Below are 22,580 nucleotides of genomic sequence, written 5' to 3' on the forward strand. Positions count from 1 at the left end.
TGTCACGCCGTAGTGATCTATTTGACTGAGACCAGTTGCAACGAGAATTGCCGTTAGTCATGATCAAATGAATAGGGCCAAGCAAGTTGTCTATGCATCTAGGCCTGCAACTCACTCTATAGTTTCTTTGATCCGGCTGAGATACTCGTCACGCACGACGAGGTCATTTTCGATACCGGGGCGAGGGTCGGAGCCGTATATGGCTCGGTACGCCAGCTTCGCGAGCGATGGCCCAGCCGGCTGTGGGTAAGGCGGAGGAAATTCACTGAAAAGCCACGGCTCGTTTGGAAGAAGCTTTTGTATGGATACAAGTGGACCCCTTAATTTGGATGCGAAGCGGCTTGTCTGGCGGGGGTGGATGATGGGCGTGAACTGGAGACCGGATGCAACTTGGGGTATGAAGCTGAAGAGCCATAGCTGGTATTACGCAGCTTTGAAGATCGTAGGACCTGATCCAAGACTATAAAGCCAAGAAAAGGAAATTTGACATTTCCTTCACCGACAGGGAAGAACTGGGAGAAGAGACGGAGGGTTTGATAAAGAGCAACTGACAGAAAAACAGTCGGTGCACGGTTCTCCCTGCTTGCGAGTTTGTATGGTTGGTTACGTGCAACTCTCTTTTTCAGATCATGTGCACCGCCTACCTGCATTACTACAGCTATGGTCATCCATCTTGTTCACGGAGGATATCTTGGCGGGATTGTCGACTTAGACCAAAGTCCTTCCATCGAGTAGGCGACATGTACCGCACCAATTGCGTTGTGCTAAAAAGCGTTCGAGATTTCAAGCCTCAAAGTTTCTCAAGAATATCAATCACTTTCAAGCGCCAGTCATCCCAGCTTTCTTCTGTTGAAAGAGGCGCAGGCCACGATGTTGCCATTGGAATGGGACTATCCTCCCTGCTGTCCGGGTAGAGCTCGTTTTGGACTGCCTGCCACGTCAATCTAGTAGACGTATGAGAGATGTTATAGAGTTGTCGACAATCGCCCTCAAATATAATACGCCCCGTCATCGCCAAAGTTTCGACGATTGGTCTAGATGGTCGACGAACGCTATGAATCCGTGACCTATGGCTATAGCTCCGTAATTCGTGGCTTCGATTGGCATTCAATACTTGTTCCTTGATTTCTTCAACACATAGTTGATAACACATGCCTTTTACATCGCAGTTGTGTTCTCGGGCACCTTGGACAGAGGTAGTGAGGCGAAGTTTTCGTAAGGTTTCTGGTTCGTCATAAACCCAATTTTTCTGCAAACGAGCCCCTGTTTGACAGAGGTATTCGACAGTTTCTAGATCCAAAACAAAAGCTATTGCTAGATCCAATGGAAGTGGTGATCCATATAAGGGGCGATCTTTTGAACGATTTGAACGTGAATAAGGTAACGGTACCCGCTCCGGTTCAAAGTACCTATCGAAAGTGCGGTCGAAAGCCTGCCTAAAAACTGAGATGACATGTGTTTCAGATAGGAGTTTCAATACCGAAAGCTTCCGAGAGGCTAGAGCTGGTAGCACAGCGAACCGAGTTCGCCGTGGGTTGAAACGGAAACCTAATCGTCGAATAATACCAAGAAAGATCTCCAGGTCATATAAGCTTCCTCCATATATGAGCTCAGCGCAACTTTGCACAGTCTGTTCATGTGTGTCAAATGTCAGGGAGGATTCAAAATCCATATAGGAATCATGGACATAAACGATCGGATCACGGGTATCGGCGATCGGATCGCGACAGAGATTACGTATATTGATACCATGTGCATCGGATGATTGAATGAAATCTGAAAAATTCCGTAGTTCATCCCATTTCTGTTGATTCACCGACCAAAAAAGTGCTTCGTAGACGAACTTCTTGTCAGAACCGGGTGCTAACAAAAGAGCACCCATAGCATCCCATTTGAGATGAGTATATGCGAAATTCCATGCAATGCCCCAATTTCGTGTGTGCATTTGAGTTTTTTTCATCACGATTTTTAGCAAGGCAGCATCATCGTTTTGTATGGCAAGTAACAAGGTGTCAGTGTCGTTGAGAATCCAATGCGGCTTTAAATTCATAGACGAGAGGAACTTTTCAGGAAAATTCATGTCTTTCCGCAACAATGAACATATGATAACGCAGTTTTGAGAAACTGGATGAAAGTCTGCAGAGCAACTTCCAAGAGCTTCGAAAAGCTCTGAGAAAGCTTCAAATGTATCGCAGAGCCAGTAGATCAGCATCCAGATACAATGGTGTTTTTGCATCCAAAATATTCGATCAGAATCTCTCGGAAAGCACTCAGAGCATCGTTTGATATAGTCAATAATGCGATCAACCAACTTTCGGAAGAGAGAAGATATATGTGTTGTCGGTTTGATTTGCAATTCTTGCATATATCGAGATAATGTACTGATATGCTCGTTTCCGCTCTTATAATAGGACAGGTGAAAAAGTCCATATCCAGTCCTAACGCAAATATGTAGAATCGCAGCTGAATATATCATGCATGCGTCCATAGGAAGTGATTTTGGGGAATGTTGAAACATAGATAGAGAGTCTAAAATGCAATGCAAGAGGATCTTATCTATTCCCAGCGTATCAGTATCCCAGGCCCTCCAAAATAAATTCGTAAATGCTAACCTTGTTCTGTTAAAAACCTGATTGGAAGATCTCTTACATCTAACAAGTCGTTGTGCACATTGAAAGTTGCTATTAGATGCACAACATAAGCAGATTAACTAGCAACATAAGAAAGATTCTCAGCTTACATTGGCGTCTATAAATGTCTTGCCCCATAGAGTTCTGCACAATCACATTTAATGAGAGAGCATACCTGCATTGCTCGTTTGGCATTTCTATGATCACTATACACTCAACAGGCAGCTGGCGCTTATCGTCTTGGAACTCGGCAAATCTGTAGAATTTTGCTTAGCAATAAATAATGAAAAGCTTTTGATAATCATACTTTTGAAATATTATTTCTCCATTGTTTGTTTGCCATTTTAGCTCAGGCTCATCGCCTGTGTTGCGACGACGTGGAGTGAGAGCTGTGGATGGGGGTAGATTCCAAATATCCAAATTGCACATCAAGAGGTCATTCAGATGGAATGTGATCGCGGAAAGAGTATTGAGTTTAGAAGTTGCTCCCTTGAAAGTTTAGATTAGTAAAAGATCACTCAGCCGCATCATTTTATTGTACTTGCTTGAGTAAGACGCTGAATGTGATATGAGCGACGGTCATTTGACGCGCCCATATGAGTCCGTTGGGGATGTATGGCAATAACATCGGTCAATATCCAACATGCCTTTAAGAGATTTGTGTACCCTTGGTTGTACGTAGCATGATCTTCATGAGACTGTGGAGCGGCCCCCAGTTGTGACTCTGCCTACTCATTTATTAGCAGTGGCCACACTTTTGGCCATCCCTTTACGCCTTACCTTCATGAGCCACCATTGCCCTATTTGAAGCCAGCTATCAATACCAATCGATGCCCAAGGCCGATTGTCAAACTCTGCTTTTTGTAGAAACGCATCCGTCAATTCCATGAGAGCATTTGTGTCCAGTGGCACTGTAAGCATTGGTCGATCCCGCGAGGCGTGATCAGACAGGAGAAGCCGCCGTAGCTCGTCTAGCTTTTTGTCGGTCTGCGTATTTTGTTTCTCTATACGTTCCAAAGATGAACTTCCGCCCGTTAGCTCACTTTATTTGGATATTTTTTTGGCAGAAGGTACTCACTTTTGAGCACCTTGCAAAGTGAGGGTGAGTTGAGAGTTATGAAGCATTAACTATGACCATTTAGCGCATGGTATTTTTTTCGAAGCTGATAAGAGGCTCACTTACTTTGGTGCGTAGATCGTTGATAGTGTGAAGCTCCTGTGAGTACTTTAATCGATCCCAATAAATGCGCGGATTGAGTCGTTTTCCTTGCCCCTTAGCTGGCGTTTGGAGCTCCGCATAACGCTTGGACAGCTGCTGCATCTTTTTGAGCGTTTCTTCTGATTGCAACATGACGCGATTAACAAGGTTAATTCGAACATCTCCGGAGCGTTTCAGCACTGAGTCTTCGTCCTTGAGTTCCTCGACTAGCAGCTGGATGGTGTTGTGCAGGTTTCCTAGCTCTTGATTTAGGCCACGAAGTTCTTCGGGCGCATCTCTAGAGACCTTGTAGACTTGCGAGTAGAGCTTCCAGCAAAGCTCCCCCACAGCGATAAAGTCGCCTATTCCGAAACCAAAGGACATGATGTGTTTTCTGAGATATGTGATGCAAAGATGAGAGTCCAAAGAATGAGGAACGGTCTTAGGCATCAATAGATAAGGTACCTAAAGTATATATATAGAGGGAGTGGGCCTCATAAATCCCAATGCCCAATCCGACTGGGAGCCTCTGTTATTGGTGGCTGCTGGCGGTTACACGAGGCTGGGCGACTTCGTTGCTCAACAGGCATAGCACAAGGCAGATCTGTCGGAGTAATAGGCCTTTGACTGCGCATCCCACATGTTGTAGCGAGACCTCGCCAACCATGTGTAAGAAATGCTTCGACAAACATAAAAACGTCGTGAGCGCTTGGACAATGACGATGTCCGCGCCAAAAACCGCTGTTATGTTTTGTCAATATACAAATAAAGTGATGGATACGCTAGTAGTTCGATGAAGTCATTGCTGAAAACGAATCATCGCATCGTTACTGAGACGCTGTCTATCTGAAAATACGTTCTATAGCTATGTGCATGATCTGATATGCAATGATGACTCTGTCAGACCTTGAACTTTCGTGGATCCAAACTGGCAACATTGGCACTTTTGGCCTCGCCGTCGAATACGTACTCAGACATGAGCTTTCCCGTACCCGGACCATTCTGGATCCCCCAGCAAGTATGGCCGGCAGCAACCCATAGGCCGGGAGTTACTGTTGGCCCTATGAGAGGCCCGCTCTCTTGTCCAAATCGAATGTGTCGTGGCAAGTAGCAGGCTTGTTTGGCCTTGATAGGCGCAGCCGCCAGTACGGGGCTCACTGTTGCGAAATAAGAGATGATGTCGTCACAGTAAGCCTCGTCAAATTGAACCTGGTCGGCCGTTTCTGGCAGCGGCACGACGCTGTCTGGTTCGCCTGAAGTAACAATTAATACATTTTCCTCCTATCGTGTAGATCTTCCCTTTCAGTCCACTTACCACAAGCATAAGCCTCGCCAAAGGGTCTGGCGTAGATCTCGGGATCTACTCTTCCCCTGTGTTGCCTCTTCTGCCCCATCTTTGCCCGATGTTCGGGAATAAAGTCTGGTGGCAGTTCAATGTCTGTAAATACGGCATACGCACTGACGTCGACATCATAGACGACACTATGCGCTCTCAGGCCTTCGACCTTGGATCGGGGAAGGACTCGACCAGTCCACGGACCAGCTGCGACAATAATATCGGTCACATCTGTAATCTTGCCAGCTTCATCGGTTGTTCGGTCCAGAAACTCGACTCCCTCGACGCTGGTTTTTGTGGTGATGAGCCTTGTCACCTTTGTATTCGTCCTGATGGTAGCACCCCCCTTCTGAGCCAGGTCTGCGATTGAGGTTGTGAAGTGATGCGGATGAACCTGAGCAGTCTCGGTAGCTCCCGGAGACCCCATCTCGGCCCATCCTCTGACAACTTCTCTGTCTATCCAGTCTAGGTCCGCGGGAAGTTCCTCGTCCTGGAGGAGCTCCATGGCAGCTTCATCCTGCTTTGGAAGCTTCTCCCACTCTTTGCCATGCTCACTTGCAGATTTCTGGAGCTTGCCAAGCTTCTCTTTCGTAACCACGGCCTCGATGCTGCCGCACTTTACTTTCCGGTAGCCCCAGCGGGTGGCTCCATCGTGTTCCGCGGCAAGCTCTGCATGAAGCCCGTATGACAGCGGAACAAGAGACGCCGGGTAGGCCCAAAGCCCAAGAAGGCCGCCTGCTTTGCCCGAAGCGCCAGTTGCCACAGATGGAGCGGCTTCCAGAAGGGTGATGGTGTGCAGAGCAGGGTTGAACTTTGGGTGGCGGGTCAGGTAATAGGCGGTTGTACAGCCGATGATGCCGCCTCCTAGAGCATTGGATGGTTTGTTAGCGATTTAGCGCTGCAAGCCTCACTAAGTAAGCGTCTGTGCGGGATTGTTGGAATGATCCATTGAGCATCCATGGGCGTTGGAGGCGCTTCTTCAATGTTTATTGTACCTAGTTGTGAAGTGCAACCTCAACAGCAGTGCGACAATTGCTAATCTGGATTGAGGGATGGAAGGATAAGAAGACACATACCGACAATGACTATGTTTCTCTTTTCCTCCATGGCTAGCTACGGGTTTCTCCTTGCACGGATGCAGATGCAAACGCAAGGGGAACGTTCATGTTGAGTGCTTGAGCTGCTCAGGGCGGTGGCTCTTGAAGTCATCGATCCAATGACGTAAGCCAGCTCTACCCTCAACTTGCGGGAGTAGATGTGGGAGTTCCAACGATAGAAAGAAGCAGGCGGCTATAACATATACACAACTATGCCATCTATAAATTACTGATTAAGATTTTGTCCTTGTGAATTATTCGGGTCATGTCGTTTGGTTCGCTCTGTACCCGTGGAACCCCCCGCAATGCAGTTCACTGACAAAACTGTTGCTGTAATAGCATGTGATTGATCCCAAAAGCAACATCGATTCATATTTGAGGTCAGCACTCTGTCTATTAGAACACTAGCTCAACCACCGTCAAACCAGCATCTTCAAAATAAAAGGAAGATCCATACACTACTCAGTAGCAACGCTTGGCAATTAATACTACTCTGTTACTACTGTGGTTAAACACGCACCCCCACAGGCCTGGGTTCACTTTGTGGTGCTACCAAAACGCCTCTTTATTGCCCAGTGCTGATCGCCACTGTCATATGGATTTGAGTGTGCCTGGCTAAAACGCTAACGAGGACCCTGTGGAACTCCCATTTCCATTCAAATTCTTTTAGCCTTCCCGTCATTTCAAAAGGCTACGTCAGGTGGCTGCCCTTTGTATCAGACATGATGATTTGCCACGAGCCGCCGAGTCTGCACCGCAAAAGATGCCTAGACCTTGCTAGATTAATAAACCAGCAAAACGAAAATCAAGTTCGAATCGCACCAGTTCCAGGTGCGGGGTTACTGTATCACTCTTCAGGACGTATAGCGGACAAACTCAGTGTTCCGATCCGGCAGGTATTTGAGATTGCGTCTTGAAAAACACTTTGTCCAGCTCTCCACCGTGGGGCAATGCCGAGGCTGAAAATGTTGGTTGATCAACGTATCGCCCTCGTTCCAGCATATGCATTCCTCGGACCTCTGCGAGGCTGAAGGCAAACAATAACAGCATCGCCTGTCATCTTTTAATTCGCATTAAACGATTGGCTCTGTGATATCCCGCGGGACACGGAAAAATGTCCCATTTTGCACATTCCAAATTGCCATCCCGCGTGCTGAGGCGGACACCGCCGGGCCCGAAACCCCGGAGCTGGAACACAGGCCGTTTTGAAGCAATACGCCGAGCGCCACTAGCAGCAAGACGTCACCAGTGGACTGACTTGAGGAGTTTCTCTTTATATTCTGGCGCGGCCCAGCCTGCAGCCTCGACTTGGACTCTGCATCAACATCCCGTCCAGTCTCAGTCCGCAGCCTCTCGCAACAGACTCTCTTCCACAATGTCTTCTGCCACCAACTTCTTCGACTTCACGGTGCTCGACGGTAAGCTTCGACATTTTCCCTCCAAAGCCCCTCCATTCCCATCGCCTGCATCTTGCGCCGATAGCTACCGCCCCGCTATTGCGCCAGGTCACGATCGATCTGCTTACAGCCCGTCAACGACTTTTCCCGCTAACGAGTGTCTTTTTTTCTTCTTACAGCCGCCGACACCGAAGTCCCTCTGGCCAACTACAAGGGCAAGGTCGTCTTGGTCGTCAACACGGCGTCAAAGTGCGGCTTCACCTACCAGTACAAGAACCTCGAGTCCGTCTACCAGGCCCTCAAGAAGGAGTACCCCGACGACTTCACCGTCATCGGCTTCCCCTGCAACCAGTTTGGCGGCCAGGAGCCCGGCAGCAACGAGGAGATTCAGAACTTTTGCTCGCTGGAGCAGAAGACGACGTTCCCCGTCATGGCCAAGATCAACGTCAACGGCAACGATGCGCACCCCCTGTATGAGTGGCTGAAGAAGGAGAAGCCTGGCCTGCTTGGTCTCGAGAGGATCAAGTGGAACTTTGAGAAGTTCTTGATCGGCCGTGACGGCAAGGTCATCGACCGCTGGGCCAGCACCACCGAACCCGAGAAGTTTCAGAACAAGATCATTGAGGCCATCAAGGCGCCGGCTCCCTAGATGCCGATGATGCTTGCGGGAGAAGAATACGAAAATAAGGAGGAAATGCATAGATTGTAAATAACGAGCATGTAATATTTGACGATTCAATGATACCTCCTCTACGGAGTACCTAGGTATAGAACAGCCTTTGTCAAAGTTTCATTCATGTCGCATACAGGTAGATGCTGCATGCGCATCCAATAAATATACCCACATGAAATCGCCTTCTCAATTAAAAACAGGAAAATGGACTTTCACTTTAGAAATGAATACTCAAACAATGAATACGACCCTCTAAAAGAAATCACGGCGCTCATTCACAGTCTGGCGCAATCCCGCAACTCAAATCAGGCATAGCAGCTCCATCCCATCCTTATCGATAAGACCCGATACCAAAAAATTTGGGCGTCCATCCAGCCTCTCCATCCATCACCAAGCCAAACGTCAAAAAATCCGACAACAATCCTCCTCAAACTCTTCACCTCCCCAAAGCACATCTCCCCATTTCTCGCCGTTAGCAATGGGTCGTGAACTCCAGAAGAAGAAGCGCCGCTCCGGCCGCGCGCCCGTCCGCCAGTCAAACACCACCAAGAAGATTCTCAATCCCCGCGGCAACTCTGTCATTGCGAAAAACTGGTACGACCACTCCTTTTGGCTCTCTCTTAAACCTCCGATTCAATTGACTAATTGCTCTTCATTTGTATTGCAGGGACAAGAAGGAAACGCTGGCGCAAAACTACCGCCGACTGGGCCTCCTCGCACGACTAAAAACTCCCACCGGCGGCACCGAGAAGAAGCTCGCCTCCGCATCAACAACCTCATCAGACGCTCCTTCCAAAACCTCACGATCCGATCCCTTCGCCATCGAAGCCACCGAAAAGGGCGTCCTCTCCGAGGCCAAAGTCGAGCGCGACGCCCAGGGCAACATCATCCGCGTCCTAGGCCGCAAGGCGAACCCCCTCAACGACCCCCTCAACGAGATTGACTCGTCCGGCGAGGATGACAACGGCGACGACCACGAAGAATGGGGCGGCATCAACGACGACGGCGTCGGCACGACAGATGTGGTCAAGTCGCTCATCGAGGAGGCAAAGAACCCGGCGCCGCCAAAGGTCAGATACCTGAGCGAGCGCGAGGCGGAGTGGCTGGAGAAGTTGGTGGCCAAGTACGGAGACGACACGAGGGCCATGGCGAGGGATCCTAAGCTCAACCCCATGCAGCAGACGGCGGCGGATATCGCGAAGCGGCTGAAGAAGTTGAAGGCCTCGGCATGAAGACGGATATGGATGGTGATTCATATTACTGGGTTGTTTTTTCTTGTTTCCAGCATATGTATATGGGCTGCAAAGACCAAAGACGGTGCATTTTTACGTCACGGCGTTGGGAGGATGTTATTTGAATATCAAGACAAAAGGCTTTACTTTTCTTCATCTCTTCCGAAATGGAACCTCAGCTACGGTAATTTTTCTTGATAATTTAAAGATTTCAAACAGAAAAATGAATGAAAATTGCAAAACTACAAATTACACTTCGTGTGCAGTTTCCAGCCCGTTCTATATACACCTGGTATCTCATCAACGTTTCATCATGTTGCAGATGTCCAAACAAAGAGGAATAAAAAAAATTCGGGATGCCGTCAACGCCGTAGAGATATTCTACCCCAAGCAAGCATAAGCATCCAGGCCCACCAGAGACCCCTTCCTCCCGGTTTATGTAGTTTGGTTTGTGTGTGTCCAAGTCATTGATAGTGCCCGCTACCGTCGTCATATATCCTTGTCTTTGTGCCTGCCAATGCGCTTTTTCCTCATTTGCCTACCATCTTCCCCTCTTTAGTGCTCTATCCGGTCATAGTCGGCGGACGGGAACTGCACCGGGCCATCAGCATAGGTGTCCGAGTGCCTGCCGCTGTAGGGGCTGGGCGAGGGTGTCTTGTGTGTGCCGAAGTCGGTGCTGAGGTTGCTGCCGAGATTGCTGCCGTGGTACTCAGTCTCGCTGTCGAAAAGGGGGCCGCTGTTGGTTCGAGGGGGGAGAGCGCCGTAGCGGTTGGGATCGTCAAAGTCATCGGCGTTGTAGGGAGTGTTGTCACCGTAGCGGCTGTTCATGGTGGTGTGGTGGTCGTCGTAGCCTGGAGCATCGTGGTCGTCCATGTTGACCCGCTCGTAAGCCTCCTCGTCGTGAGGGGCCATGGAAAAGGCGGCCTTGTCAGGGTCGATGTTGTCGCTACCGCCAATCTTGCGGCTGTCGTAGCCAGGGAGAGTGCCGTGGAAGTTGTAGTACTGCAGGGTGTAGGCACTGAGGAAGGCCGTTCCAATCCAGAGGAGACTATTGTGATGGGAAGCATGGGTTAGCCATACTGGCGCAAATAGTTGACATAAAGATCCGGTATGCTAAGAAAATATACATACGTGACAAACACTCCGACAGCAACGATGGCCTTGCTGATGCCACAGCTGCCGCCACATTGGCCAGAGCTGTTATAGGCCGCTTGGGTAGAAAAGGCAGAAAGCCACAGGACGATGTAGAGGCCATCGACACCGAGCATGACGTATGGGTTGGCGAACCTGCGAGTACGCTCGAATCGAGGGGTCATGATAAGATAGATCCATCCGGGAATGGAGAGGAAGCACTGCAAAAAAGGGGAGGGGCAAACGTCAGCGACCGAGTCCTTTTTTGCCATGTGACGACAGAAACTGTGTGCGCAAACTCACCACTGCAAAAGTCCATCCGTTCAAGCCCACAATCCTCGAAGTGTCGCCGCGGAAGACGGCAATCTCCAAGCACCACGCCAAAAAGCCCAGAATGATCTGAAACGAGTGCAGCCCCAGCTTCAGATTCGGGAGAAGCTGGGGGTCAATCTCGAAGAGCGCCATGGTGGCGACGTATGCAGCAAGCGATCGAGGGTCGGCCGTCGACAGAGGGGTTGGCTATGCGAGTAATGTGGCGGGCGATGATGGTTCGACAGAGGCGTTCAAAATGTAAGGATAACCAGCGGGAGATGTATGTGAGACGGAGAGAGAGAGAGAGACGGTGTCTCTTTGTTTTCTGTGCCCGCCCGGGAGATCTGCGAACCGAAAACAGGTCGAAGGCCTGGCCCTGAAGCTAGCAAAGACTGAGGCTGAGCGGGATGGCGGTTGGCCGTCAGCGGCTATCGAACTTGTGTAAAGTAGGGCCGGTAAGCTGATAATGGCGGGACTTTAAATAACAGGACCTCGTTTGCAATTTCGATATTGATCTACCAAAAAAAAACGAAACGAAAACGACGGGATGAAAGGGGAGGGGGGAAACAAAAACAAGGTTCTAGATGGAGCTGAGGAGGGTTATGAAAGAACGAGAAACGAGGTGCATTGTTTACCGACAAGGCGAAGAGAAGAAGCGATCGATAGCAGCGAGGATGGAGGGGGAGGGTCTCCAGTGGGTAGCTGGGTCAGCTTCTAGGCCTAGGAGCCACGCGTTGCGGCATGGCAACCAGCTGGAGACTTGCTGTTGATTTTGATTCGAGCCCCGAAGCCTGAGCCTGAGCCACAGCCACAGCCGCCGCGGGCTTACTTTGGGATGTGGATGGGGATGTGGATGGGGCGCGTGCGGTTGGGGCTGCGCCACCCGCCAAGGCACTTTGACCTTTTCGCTTTCGGTTCCTGTTGATGATGATGCTCGTGACGATGATGATGTTATTGATTTGGAAGTCTGCATTAGCACTTGGCACTTTGGAATTATGCATCTCTTCTTTTCTTCTCTTCTTCCCTCAACACTTTCAATTCCACCTCGTTACTATTACAAAACAAAGGGGGCATATACTGTAAGCATGACACGAAAATTCACCCAGCTGTGGCTCCGCCCTATTGCGGCGGGTCTCGGCAATGCGTCCCGCAGTCGGTACATACGGACTACTGTAGAGTCTATTGTTTATGTACAGCGCTGGGAGGGCTATTTCAACCGCTGAGTGTTTTGCATTGCATTTGATATGGACTTTGTAACCGCTACGTCATTGGCCCATGACCTCCAGCTCCAGTCTGAAATGAGACACTTTAGTATTCCAGACACGACCTGATACGGCTCTATTAGCCGAGCAATCAATCCAATATATCATGCAGAAACAAGGCATCTCTTTTTTTGCTTCGTTCTTACTAGGTACTACTTGCAGGCAATATCTAATCCCTTGGTACCTGTAGGCGTCCAAAATAAGCCATTACATGAGGTAGACTATACATAGAAGAGGGTTAGTACTCCATACTAAGGCACAGATGCCCGTACTAACCCAGCAAGTGTCTCGTACCTAAACGACCTCAAAATCTCCCCAACCCTGTATCCAGAACCTTTTTACGAGCTTCCCGTCGTATTCACACTCGCAGCAGCCTCCCCTATAATCCAGCCCTGCGAATACAACTCCCTCAGCACAACAGGCATCTCCTCAACGTCTAGGCAAACCCACGTCGCCCAGCCAATCTCGTTTTCCGTGTCGTCCGAGCCTCGCATCTGCGGCAGCAACACAATCTTGCCCTCCTCCTTGTCGTCCGCGCATGGCAAAACTCCCATCACCTGGCCTGTCGTGTATGGAGTTCCGATCGCCAAGTCGCTAAAGTAGCCGCTCCAGTCCTCGAACACCATGCCGGTCGTGTGCCGGTCGATGCCCCGGCTGTATGCCGTCCGGTCGGTGCTGGGCTGCAGGCTGTTCTTGAGGCCCATGAGATACCGCACGTAGTTGCCGTCCACCCTGTCGATTGCGCATTGAATTGCGCTGGCCGCCTCGGCGAGCCCTCTGACGCTGTAGGTAGAGTTGATCTCACCCTGGAAATCATTGGAATAGTTGCCGTCGCCAGAGTATGCTTCGGCGTAGAGCAGACGCGGAACGCTGAGCTCGGCCACAGTCGGCACCGTTGAGCTGCCAAAGTAACTCCAGTCAGGCGCCTCCCATCGTCGTGCGTTCGGCTCTCCTGGAAGCAGGATGTTGAGCCTCGCAGTGCTGTCAACCCCGATTCTGTGTTTCGAGAACCGCGCATGTATAATTGTAGCCCACAGCATGGCAACGACGTAGTATCCGTCCTTGTGCCATGGAGCAAAGTTGCCTATCGCTTGTCGAAGACGTCCAATCAGCTCCGTCACGGGGGAGCTTTTGAATTCAATAAGCCGACAAACCAGCCTGTCCTTTGGCGTGGTTTGGGGCAGCGGACTGTTGCTCCAGTCGTAAAAAGGAAACAGATATGGGTTGAGGGCGGCTGATGGAAACGCTTCAAGCGGCCTCCGGTACCAATGCTGGACTTCGTTGGCCATGTGAGGCCACGTAAAGTCAGCCATCCGGGAAAAGAAACGACCAATAAACTCTCCGTCAACGACGGCTTCGTAGAAAGAAAATCCCACCACAGCGTAGCCGCCCAGAAAAGAAAGCCTGATCATCACGGGCGGCATCCCTGTGGCGAGATCCAATCCTCTCTCTGAGCGAAAGAAAGCAGCGCCCAAGGATTTTGAGTATAGCTGTGAAACCAATCTGTTGATTCCAGACTCGGTGCTGGGAGGATCATGGGCATCACGCAGCTGAGATTGCGCATCGTCATACTCAGCTGGCGTGCCCAGCAGTATCAGCTTCCCATCTTCGGATACTCCAACACTGCAACAAAGCAATGGCCACGCCCCCACGGCTTCTTCAAACGCCTTCAGAATCTCCTCCCCAACCGTCTGAGTCTCCCTAGAAGAGCCATTTTCCGTTAGTAGTAGGGGAAGAACAACGGCGATACGTTTGTACTGTCTAATACCGTTTTGTTCGATCGGCGTCAGCTGAATACCGGGGTAATTGGAAGGTTTATGCGACATGATAATAAGATGAAGGTAAATTAGGCAAGAAGATTCTTCTCTTTCTTGTTTCGAATAATACTATCAGATATCTTAAAGCTAGGGCAAGAGCGAGCATTTTATTTCTATTTCATGCTCGTCAAAGGCAAGAATGACTCAGTGAACAAGTGAACAAGTGAAACATTGAACATTGAACATTGAACAACAAGACAGTAGTACCAAATGCTCATGCAGAGGCAATCAAATAATCGTAGATGTGTGTGCTGCGAGTGAATAAAAGATAGCGCCGAATGTTCATCCAAAGGCAGCCAAATACACGTAGATGTACGTTCTGAGAAAGTTGCTGCTTCCTCCCAATGTGTGAATGCCTGCCTGTTTGCTAAACCGTATATCCAGTTCTATTGAAAGCAGCAGTTGTTGAATGAATCCTGGTTCCGTAGTATCACAGCTGAAGAGCGCCAAAGAGCCCCAAAGGGCTTTCTGCTGGCGCTTGGCAAGCATATTCTTGTTTGCCGTCGAATGTGGCAGTCCCTCACGCTCATCGCCTAGAGAGAGTCTCGTGGAGAGTGTGCTGCCTCATGAGCGATACGCATATGAGAGCACCAATAGCCAAGGTGAGCATGGTTAACCAGACGCCTCTGAACGCCTCCATGAACGACTTCAACACCCCGTCATACCATCCTGATGGTAGGTGTTTCAAGAAGTTCAGGTCATCACGGATCTTTTGAATGATTTCGGCAGCATGAGGCTCATCACCGAATCGCTGCCACAGACGAGCGTTGAGCACGTTCTGGTAGACAGCCGAGCTAGCTGTGATGCCAATCGTACCACCCAAACTTCGAGCGAGATCTATCCCAAGTTAGCCTTTCAACATTTGATAAATGGGGAGGAACATGAACGCACAGGTTGCTGATGTGATGACAGCCTGTTGTGAGTGATCAACCGCCGCAATGCACGCCAGCAGAGTTGTTGTCAACATGGCACCGTAACCTCCGCCCACCAGGAAGAAAGCCACCATAGTCACCCATCCGGGACTGGTTTCGTTCTGCGACGTGAAGAACAGGATTCCAGCAATGACCATTAGCATGCTGCTGATGCCCAGCCGGATGTACCGACCAGTCTTCTTCATAATGTAGCCCGCTCCGACAGAGCAAATGGAAATACCAACAGGCGAAGGCAGCATTTTCAGGCCTGCAACCGTTGGTGAGTCACCACGAACCTGGAGGTATAGAGGAACATAGAAGATGCCCGACAAGGTAACCATGGTAGCAAGGAAGTTACACAAGCAGGCAGACAATAAGGTACGGTCGAGGAGGAGCCTGACTGGGATGATGGGCTGCATCGCTCTGCTCTCCCACCAAATGAAACCAACAAACGCCACAATGGAGAGAGGGATCGTCGTAAGAGGCAGGGGATGGATCCAAGGCACGAGGTTTCCGCCAGCATTGACGCCGAGCAGGAGGAGAACCAGGAAGGACACCGTGAAGAAGACGCCGCCAAAGTCGATTCGTGCAAGGTAAGACTTGTTGGATTGCTTTGGTGGCACTCTGACGAGGATAGCCACGGCTATGGCGGAAAGAATCGCGGGAGGGACTTGGATAAGGAAAGCCAATCTCCAGCCCAGTTTGGTGTGGTCGTTCATCAATCCGCCAAAGATGCCTCCCATCATGGCCCCTGAGCCGTAACATACGTTTCCAATGCCTTGGACAACACCACGATTGCGCAAGGGAACCAAGTCGGACCCCAAAAAGGTCGAGATGCTCATCAGGCCGCCGCCACCGATACCCGCAATGACACGGCCGAAAATCATGACACTCGAGTTTTGCGCCAGCCCGCAGATGAGATTGCCAGCTGCAAAGAACAAGTTGCTAAAGACCAAGCCCGGGCCTCGGCCAAAGATGTCCGTCAGACGACCCGAGATGGGCTGGCACGCCGCATTGGAGATGAGATACGCCGTTGCGAGCCATGAGAGCAGACTGAGGGACTGGAATTCACTCGAGATGGGCGCCGAGAGCGTGGCGATGATGGACGAATCGATTGCCCCGAGAAAGACGCCTAGGTAGGCGGTTCCCATGATGAGGCATAGCTTGGCAAAGGACACTTGCTCGGCCACCACCGTCGTCTCCTCCTCCTGATCGTTGCCATTGTTGCCATCGTCGTCGTCGTCGTCGTCGCTTCCGGCCAGCAGCCGCTCATTCTCGCTCTCACTGCGCTGATGCCGTCTCAGAATCGCCGCCGCCCCCGTCAATCCACTGCCGTCGGTGCGTGACTCTGACGCGCCGGATGCCAACAGCGGCGTGCGCTCCGAAGCCGGTGCAACCGACTCGGCCGGGGCCTGGCGCCCGCTTCGTTCTACAGTCATCGTTGGACTTCTCGAGCAATTGGCACAGCACTCCTGCAGCGGTGGGTTTTGGGCAAGTGGGAATTGTGAGAGGTTAGCCAGCTAATGGATGATGATGATTGGCATTGGCATTGGCAGAGATTAGGCAGCTGGAGAAAGGCGGTGGGCGTTGCATTGCGCCTTGCCACTTTGGACGCCGGATTTCGACGCCTGCAACGGAGCAATCTTTGGTGCTGACCGATCAGCTTACAGCGGTTGATGGACTGTGGCTGGTGTCAATACATACATGTGTGTGGCTAATCTCCAGCCCCTGGACTTGGACCTCCCATGATCCAGGTTCAGGGCTCAATGGTCTAGACCTTTTTGTTTCCAGCACAGCTCAGGGGAGACTTTCGGCATTGAGATTGAATCCATTGTTTTGTGGCTTTTGCCGAGGCGCGTAAGGAGGTTTTACTCGGCACTTGATTTTGACAGCGCTTATTATTCGCGATCTCACTCCAGGTCGGGAGGAGCTGCGTATATTAGTAGGCACCTACATACCTACATGTATCTGGTACCCTGGCCACCACAGTGGTAATTGTGATGGCCGGACACAGAGGACGGACATGAGCATTTTCACTATTCAATACTCAATAATCGGGAGTAATTATTAACAAGTATTTAGTCTATCATGCCCTCTAGAACCCCAGATACTGGTCGCCAATTTGGGTGCTAGTTGCGACGCCGCTCCTTGTATCCTGTCCCTGGGTGCCAAGACAACAGGGGGTTTGCAACACGGAGCAGCAATTGATGGGCAAACGATTGATATTACATCGCCATAAACACCTCTTCTCGTGGTGGTTGCTGGCATAAAACATACCAGAGTTTCTGGCTATACACCGTAATGGCATGGACACACAGTATAGTAAGTACATGTAGGCGTAAGCCAACGTTCCAGCGTTGCAGCTGTGTATTCTTCTATCGTATATAGGTTGAAGTATGTGATATAGGAAATAGCCACGCAAGTCCTGCAAAGATGATTGCTCATTCTTTGAGACTAGCATCGAATATTAGATACTATTGAGTGATAAAGGAGATGAAAGAGAAGACGAGAAATCAAAAGATATTCGGCAAACCACCACCGTTGGTGCCAGCGCCTCGGCCGTTAGTATAGTAGTACATCAAGAAAATCTGAAGCTTTTTGAAAAGGGTATCATGGCCGTCCGAAGCAGCCTCGTCGTTGCATCCGGTCGTTGTCCATCTAATTACCCCAGCCATCATTCTTGCTGTCGGAATCGCTGATGGAGCGGCTGTCGTTGGTCACTGTCACGCGCGTGGTTCGAGTGATGGCAGAGCTCTGGTGTAAATGCTCTGTCGACTCTGACAGGTTCTTCATGTTCATTCCCTCCTCGTCGAGCTGATAGTAATCCTTGTTCGCCGACACGGACGTCTTGGTGGTGCCGCCGCCGCGAGAAAAGCCATTCTTTGAACCCGAGTTGGATTTGCTGCCAGATTGAAACATGCCCGTTCCCTTCTTGATGGCAGGGACAATACCCGCTTCTTGAATAATCTTGGGGATACAAGGCACGCAAAGAATGAAGAAACCGCATGTCATTTCGGCCGAGGCCCAAAACACAATCGGGCCGAGTGTATAGATAGAGTCGGGGGAGTTGCCGTGCACCACTGTCACATCGAGTCGGAAAGATGCCGCAACAATAGCACTAGAAAAAAACACGAGAGGATGTAAGCTGCTTGGTTTTCTTAAATGTGAAGAAAAGAAATCGTATCCACCAATTGCAATTTCCATCAACAGAGGTTCTACTCACAGTATACCCATGCCAAAGATGGCAGCAACACCAAGTCTCTTCTGCCACGTCATCTGCAGGGTCCAGATAGTGTGCTGCGGCAGACAGAACATGGCGACATCAGATCCAAGCTGAACACTTGCAGAAATGACCTGCAGCGTATACAGATTCCAGCACGTACCAGGGACCGTAAAATCCCAGATGCGCTCGTGCGGAGTACACTGAAGGTTGAGAGCAATGATGATGGCGATTCCAGCCCCGATCTGGATAATCGAGATCACGACGGCCCCCCAAAATAAATAACTTTTGCTTTTTCTGGTGGGAACAAACAATCGAACCCATTCAACCATGATGGCTACTTTTAGTAGCGGAAGGACGAGGGAGTAAAAGACACCGAAAAGAAACACCCACTACACGACGCGTGCTGCGTGTCAGTTCTCTGGAGTTACCGAGAGGAAATATCAAAAGGCGACTGCTTACATAGGTAGTTGGAATGACATCTTTGAGTCGAACATTCCATGCGTGAACAAGGTAGCCAGGATACTTGAGCATCTCAAACGTGGGAATCATGGCACCCAAATAGCAGCCCTATCCAGCAATCAAACACAAGATTAGCCACGACACACTCCTCGTTTTCTATACAGGTAACATGATGATTCACGAACAAAAGCTGCTATAGCCATCACTATATAATGCAAAGATGCAGTCAGTAAATGTGTACACGTTTACATGATTTAAACTGTCACCATGAAATGGCATGCATCGGAAATCGAGTAAACTTACTTTCTTCCGCCTGGAATTTCTTCGCCAGCAGGACTCGACCGTAGAGTCGAAGGAGAAAGCATAGTGTCGCAATCACGCCAGTGAATATCTGAACGCCCAAAGCAAGTCCATTGCTATTCGGAGGGTTGTCCAGTATCGACACCTCGCCAGGAGGCGCCGGAATGGCCGGGCCGTTGAGATCCATGATGGGATGGGGTTCAAGTTTGTCAAGACAGCGTGTTGGGAGGAAAAGTAGAAATAATTTCCGTCAACCGAGGGTAAGATGGCTGCTGGTCTTTGGGTAGACGATGTTCCAATGCAAGACTAACTGTGCTGCGCGCCGCGCTCTGGTCGGTCTCCAAACACTCTTCGTCTGTTTAGCCTCTGCTCGTCACAAAAGGTGGAACTTTGTCCAAGATAAAGTTGTTGGATGGAGATGGCTAGTTGAGCATCAGGAGAAAGAACCCAGAGTCTAGGCGAGTCTCGTTCACAAATCAGAAGACGGGGAATTGAGGCTCGCAACCTCGTACTACTATGACGGCCAATGCGTAATCTAGCATCGTCCCAGGGTTCGAAACGAGCACGACCGGGTTCACCATGCTGCTTACCAGCACCTGTGTGCACTTTTTCAGACGAGCATACTGAGCGGCTGGGATGAGTAACTACTGCAGTTGGGTTCAAGCAGCGGTGTTGCCGGTGGTCTTACTGAAAACTCTTCAAGGACGACTTTACCCATTTGCATTAGCTTCATTCTATACCCAATTCCCCTCAGTGATGTGTCAGAAAATACTTCCCAAAAAAAACCGGTAGATCATCCTCGTTCGGCGGTCCTTCAATGTCAACCACTTTCCCCTGATCGTCTTCGGCTGGAGGAAAGCAAAGCAAAGCCCGGCTTCTGACATGGACCACCCTTGCTCAAATTGTCGCGACTCGGCATCATCCACATTTCAGCCATTCTGGGTTAATGCCGCCCGCTCCGGAAGCCGTTCACCGCGGACCGCGAGGGCTAACAGACCAAACCCTGACTAGGAGCCCGGGATGAAAATCCCATCGCTTCCAATTGACGACGGGGCCGGGATCACCAAGGCTAGCGCACGGGATGAAGCCCCCTAGACCGAGAGCTTTGTCTCACATTGCTCTTCCGCGCAGAACCGTGCTAAACAGTGTGGAGCGTTCTTGTAGATGTCGATAGTGTTGAATCCGTGCGACAGCCGAGTGTGTGTGTGTCCCAACAGCGCCGAGACATTGATACTGCTCGTACTACATATACCACTCATGTAACCCCCACGTTGGTAGTACACTACACTACACGTACTCAGGGTGAATCCAAGAAGGACTACCGATACAGACTGCATCATGATAGGTAATGTACTCTGTATCCATAGGTAGCTATGGGTGGATCATGCAGGCACACCTGGCAGCATACTAGGTACATGAGGTACACTCTCACTGTACAGTATGTATGTGTAGACTCTAGAGCTCGTACGAGTACGAGCGGCAATTCTTCCCCTGAATTCTCCACTAGAGTCCCAATTGCCATCGAGTTTCCTGGTTATGGCCAGGTTCTGAAGTTTACAAGGGTCTCGTTGGAAGAATACCGCCTCTCAGTCTCCACGGTAGCATTCAACGGCGTCCTTCAGGTACAACGCTGAGGGGGGACGGGGTTATCTTCAATGGGATCTATCATTTCCGACTACGTTAGTTTCAAGGCCTGGCTCAGATGTCGCATTAACTGACTTGATTGCATGTAGTATCGAATCCAACTTAGTGTCTTCGCTTGAGATGATAGCGCTGCTCGAGAGGAGGGGGGAGAGAACACACCGCAAAGATACTCTCGGTTCTACGACTGGCATATTTAAAGACATTCAAGGGGAAGCAACGAATTCTTAAATGAGAGCAGATTGAGGGCAAGCCGAGAACTCTATACCCAACCAAATAACGCTTTTTTCCAACACTGAGCTTCCCCCCCTATTCCATAGCTTAGTTTTTTTTTTCTCCCCACGTTCTTTCACCCCATCAGCCGATACCATGGCACCCAAACAAGAAGTATTCCAAATTCATCCATTCGGATGGGAGAATGGTCCTGAAGAGGAGAGATTCAAAGTTTCTACTCTGGATTACCTCTCAGTCATCTCCTACAACAACTATGCATTATTCTTCAAGATTGACGATGCGGCCAAGCCTCAAGCCGTCGAAATCATGAAGGAAGGCCTCGCGAGGACTCTCGGTCAGGCAAAGCATCTATGTGGCACTATTGAAAAGGACCCCGGTGGCGGCCACTCGTACGTTAGCAAGAAGGACAGCACCGCCCGCTTGTTCGTACAGTGGCTGGATGCCCCTGAAGATGCTGACAAGTACCCGTCCATCGACGATATCGAGAAGGCGAACTTCAGTGCGGTGCCTCTTGGCGACCTCAAACTCTGGAGTGTCGATCCGATGACCTATGGCGAGAAGCCCGAGGCTCATCCCGACGCTAGCCCCGTCGTGGCTGCGTTCAAGATGAACTTTGTCAGGGGCGGGTTGGTCTTCAACATGCATCACCATCACTACTCCAACGATGTCATGGGCTGGGCCGGCTACACTCGTCAACTGGCAGAAAACTGTTACGCGGCCCTACACAAGACTCCGTTCCCGGCTTGGGATCCCAAGAACCAGGATCTTTCGCCTTTCGTCAAGACTGAGCCACCGGAAGATCAGAAGGTCGATGGACCTCCGGCACCAGAACGCCATCCCGGTCACATTCAAGGAGTGTCTCTGCTCTTCCACTTGCCCAAGAGTAAGGCGGCCGAGTTGAAGAAGCTGGCCACGCCAACAGACGGATCATGGATCTCTACCTATGATGCCTTCTCTGCTTTTATATGGCGTACGGTAACTCGTGTCCGTGCCCCTATCTTCAACCCGGATCCGGCATCAAAGCTCTTCTGGGCAGAGGCCATCGACATGCGCAGGCGTTGGCACACCCCCAAGGTCACTGAGCGAATTCGGGGTAATGTCATGTTCGCGGCTCTGTCCACGACCGCCCCTGTCGAGCAGCCAACGGTAGCCGAGGTCATCTCAGAGTGGCCGCTGTCCAAGGTAGCCCAGTACGTGCGCCAGATGACGGACAGTGTCACTCAGGAGGCCCTTGACAAGACGTTGGACATGGTGGCCACTGTTCGCGACAAAACAAGCCTCAACATCCGCATAGACTCCCTGCCACCCATGTCGATTCTTCAGACCGACCACCGTGATGCCAGCATGGCCTCGACTGACTTTGGCTTCGCAAAGGCCATTACCTACCGCCACCTGACAGATCGTATTACTGAAGGTGTCATCATTGTCTACCCACCCCGCAGCAATGACCCAGAGTCAGATGAGGGCCCAGAAATGTCCTTTTTCTATGAGAAGAGATTGGCACAGGATCTCATCGAGGACCCCGAATGGAACAAGTTCTTCGAATTCAGAGGTGTTGACGCTGAGGATGCTACTGCTGCGGCGGTTCTCAACTAGTTGGAGCCGACGACGAGCAAAATTTCCCGGTCGTTGGTTCCCACCCGTGTTTGTTTGTGCCGTTGTTGTGTGTTGTTGTGTTTACCCCTGGGCTTTTATTTTGGGATATACTCGTAAGAGCACCGAAGACG

The 22,580-nt window shown here is 50.4% G+C and overlaps 9 protein-coding genes across 9 annotated transcripts; 3 read left to right on the forward strand and 6 right to left on the reverse strand.

Moving 5' to 3' along the window:
* Window positions 1–3,279: 3,279 nt before the first annotated feature.
* Triagg1_7928 (uncharacterized protein) lies at window positions 3,280–4,212 on the reverse strand (the record flags this gene model as incomplete). Its single annotated transcript, XM_062902718.1, has 4 exons — window positions 3,280–3,354; window positions 3,411–3,654; window positions 3,709–3,758; window positions 3,814–4,212. The coding sequence occupies 4 exons, from the start codon at window positions 4,210–4,212 to the stop codon at window positions 3,280–3,282; spliced, it is 768 nt and encodes a 255-aa protein (XP_062753008.1).
* Window positions 4,213–4,728: 516 nt separating this feature from the next.
* Window positions 4,729–6,124, reverse strand: Triagg1_7929 (uncharacterized protein; the record flags this gene model as incomplete). Its single annotated transcript, XM_062902719.1, has 3 exons — window positions 4,729–5,081; window positions 5,144–6,028; window positions 6,076–6,124. The coding sequence occupies 3 exons, from the start codon at window positions 6,122–6,124 to the stop codon at window positions 4,729–4,731; spliced, it is 1,287 nt and encodes a 428-aa protein (XP_062753009.1).
* A 1,512-nt stretch (window positions 6,125–7,636) lies between these two features.
* Window positions 7,637–8,307, forward strand: Triagg1_7930 (uncharacterized protein; the record flags this gene model as incomplete). Its single annotated transcript, XM_062902720.1, has 2 exons — window positions 7,637–7,679; window positions 7,838–8,307. The coding sequence occupies 2 exons, from the start codon at window positions 7,637–7,639 to the stop codon at window positions 8,305–8,307; spliced, it is 513 nt and encodes a 170-aa protein (XP_062753010.1).
* A 502-nt stretch (window positions 8,308–8,809) lies between these two features.
* Window positions 8,810–9,563, forward strand: Triagg1_7931 (uncharacterized protein; the record flags this gene model as incomplete). The annotated part of the gene is made up of 2 exons (XM_062902721.1): window positions 8,810–8,925; window positions 8,999–9,563. The coding sequence occupies 2 exons, from the start codon at window positions 8,810–8,812 to the stop codon at window positions 9,561–9,563; spliced, it is 681 nt and encodes a 226-aa protein (XP_062753011.1).
* Window positions 9,564–10,118: 555 nt separating this feature from the next.
* Triagg1_7932 (uncharacterized protein) lies at window positions 10,119–11,159 on the reverse strand (the record flags this gene model as incomplete). Its single annotated transcript, XM_062902722.1, has 3 exons — window positions 10,119–10,611; window positions 10,695–10,915; window positions 10,998–11,159. The coding sequence occupies 3 exons, from the start codon at window positions 11,157–11,159 to the stop codon at window positions 10,119–10,121; spliced, it is 876 nt and encodes a 291-aa protein (XP_062753012.1).
* A 1,447-nt stretch (window positions 11,160–12,606) lies between these two features.
* Window positions 12,607–14,094, reverse strand: Triagg1_7933 (uncharacterized protein; the record flags this gene model as incomplete). The annotated part of the gene is made up of 1 exon (XM_062902723.1): window positions 12,607–14,094. The coding sequence occupies one exon, from the start codon at window positions 14,092–14,094 to the stop codon at window positions 12,607–12,609; it is 1,488 nt and encodes a 495-aa protein (XP_062753013.1).
* Window positions 14,095–14,611: 517 nt separating this feature from the next.
* Triagg1_7934 (uncharacterized protein) lies at window positions 14,612–16,435 on the reverse strand (the record flags this gene model as incomplete). Its single annotated transcript, XM_062902724.1, has 2 exons — window positions 14,612–14,922; window positions 14,977–16,435. 2 exons carry the CDS (start codon window positions 16,433–16,435, stop codon window positions 14,612–14,614), a joined length of 1,770 nt encoding a protein of 589 aa, XP_062753014.1.
* A 1,219-nt stretch (window positions 16,436–17,654) lies between these two features.
* Window positions 17,655–19,165, reverse strand: Triagg1_7935 (uncharacterized protein; the record flags this gene model as incomplete). The annotated part of the gene is made up of 5 exons (XM_062902725.1): window positions 17,655–18,114; window positions 18,220–18,608; window positions 18,679–18,786; window positions 18,864–18,883; window positions 18,982–19,165. The coding sequence occupies 5 exons, from the start codon at window positions 19,163–19,165 to the stop codon at window positions 17,655–17,657; spliced, it is 1,161 nt and encodes a 386-aa protein (XP_062753015.1).
* Window positions 19,166–20,988: 1,823 nt separating this feature from the next.
* Window positions 20,989–22,449, forward strand: Triagg1_7936 (uncharacterized protein; the record flags this gene model as incomplete). The annotated part of the gene is made up of 1 exon (XM_062902726.1): window positions 20,989–22,449. One exon carries the CDS (start codon window positions 20,989–20,991, stop codon window positions 22,447–22,449), a length of 1,461 nt encoding a protein of 486 aa, XP_062753016.1.
* Between the last annotated feature and the right edge of the window lie 131 nt (window positions 22,450–22,580).

The sequence above is a fragment of the Trichoderma aggressivum genome (genome assembly GCF_033847375.1).
Source record: "Trichoderma aggressivum f. europaeum strain CBS 100526 chromosome Unknown scaffold_037, whole genome shotgun sequence".
Lineage (NCBI taxonomy): Eukaryota > Fungi > Ascomycota > Sordariomycetes > Hypocreales > Hypocreaceae > Trichoderma > Trichoderma aggressivum.